At 50.4% G+C, this 787-nt stretch overlaps 2 protein-coding genes across 2 annotated transcripts in view; both read left to right on the forward strand.

The window, feature by feature from the left end:
• Positions 1-279: 279 nt before the first annotated feature.
• PHALS_04381 (uncharacterized protein) lies at positions 280-566 on the forward strand (the record flags this gene model as incomplete). The annotated part of the gene is made up of 2 exons (XM_024718488.1): positions 280-295; positions 364-566. 2 exons carry the CDS (start codon positions 280-282, stop codon positions 564-566), a joined length of 219 nt encoding a protein of 72 aa, XP_024583882.1.
• Positions 567-717: 151 nt separating this feature from the next.
• PHALS_04382 (CRN-like protein) overlaps positions 718-787 on the forward strand; it is a gene marked incomplete at both ends in the record, with an annotated part of 1454 nt that continues 1384 nt past the window's right edge. The window contains one exon of the mRNA XM_024718489.1: positions 718-787. This exon is cut by the window's right edge and continues 240 nt beyond it. Within this exon, the coding sequence (XP_024583883.1) occupies positions 718-787 (70 nt within the window).

Below are 787 nucleotides of genomic sequence, written 5' to 3' on the forward strand. Positions count from 1 at the left end.
GTGGGGAATGGTTTTCTGAGACGAGACCGCCATCTTTATATTTGACAGATGGGGTGAATGAGATGGATTGACAAGACGAATGCGCCTCACTGGTCAATTTCGCTCGCTTCAAGCGCTTCTTGCGGTCCAATTTCTTCTGATTCATGTTGGCACGCTCGCGATGGAACTCACATAGTTTGTGAACCTTCCCGTTGCGCTTAAACGCCTGAGCGTTTGTACACTTGCCGGTTCGATAGCCACAGCGAGCAGGGACGAAACTGCCAGCATAGTTGAGTAGTGATGGGCGCAGGTTACCGTTCGACATCTTCAACTTCGAGAGTTTGCTCAATGTAGTGGAGACGCGAGATTTGCTACTTATAGCAGCGCGTGACTGGCGAAATGTACCAGAATTAATGCTTTCTTGTAATGCTGCGTCGAACAACATTCCCAGCTCTTCTTCAGTGAGTGACATTGGGTCCAATATGGCGCCTGCTGCATCTACGGCAAAATTGCGAATGGAAATCTGCTCGATCAAATGCAAGCATTTGCAAATCCGTGGGTTGGACTTTTCTGCGGACAGGCCCTAGTCGATCATAGACCGACCAGCTCCATCACTCCTGCAACCCTTGCTCACTTCTTCAATACATTGGGCATACTTGACTGTGAAATCATTAGTGTTTTGGAAATCAAGCAGCTCGCTCACGTTCGAGACGGGTGACAACCGACATTGAGGTGAGTATGGATACGCAATCGGCCGAATTGACGGCGCCTGCGGACGACCATGCGCCCGCGATGGCGTGCTGCGAGG

Source organism: Plasmopara halstedii, assembly GCF_900000015.1.
Source record: "Plasmopara halstedii genome assembly, contig: Scaffold_2604, whole genome shotgun sequence".
NCBI classification, from domain to species: domain Eukaryota; phylum Oomycota; class Peronosporomycetes; order Peronosporales; family Peronosporaceae; genus Plasmopara; species Plasmopara halstedii.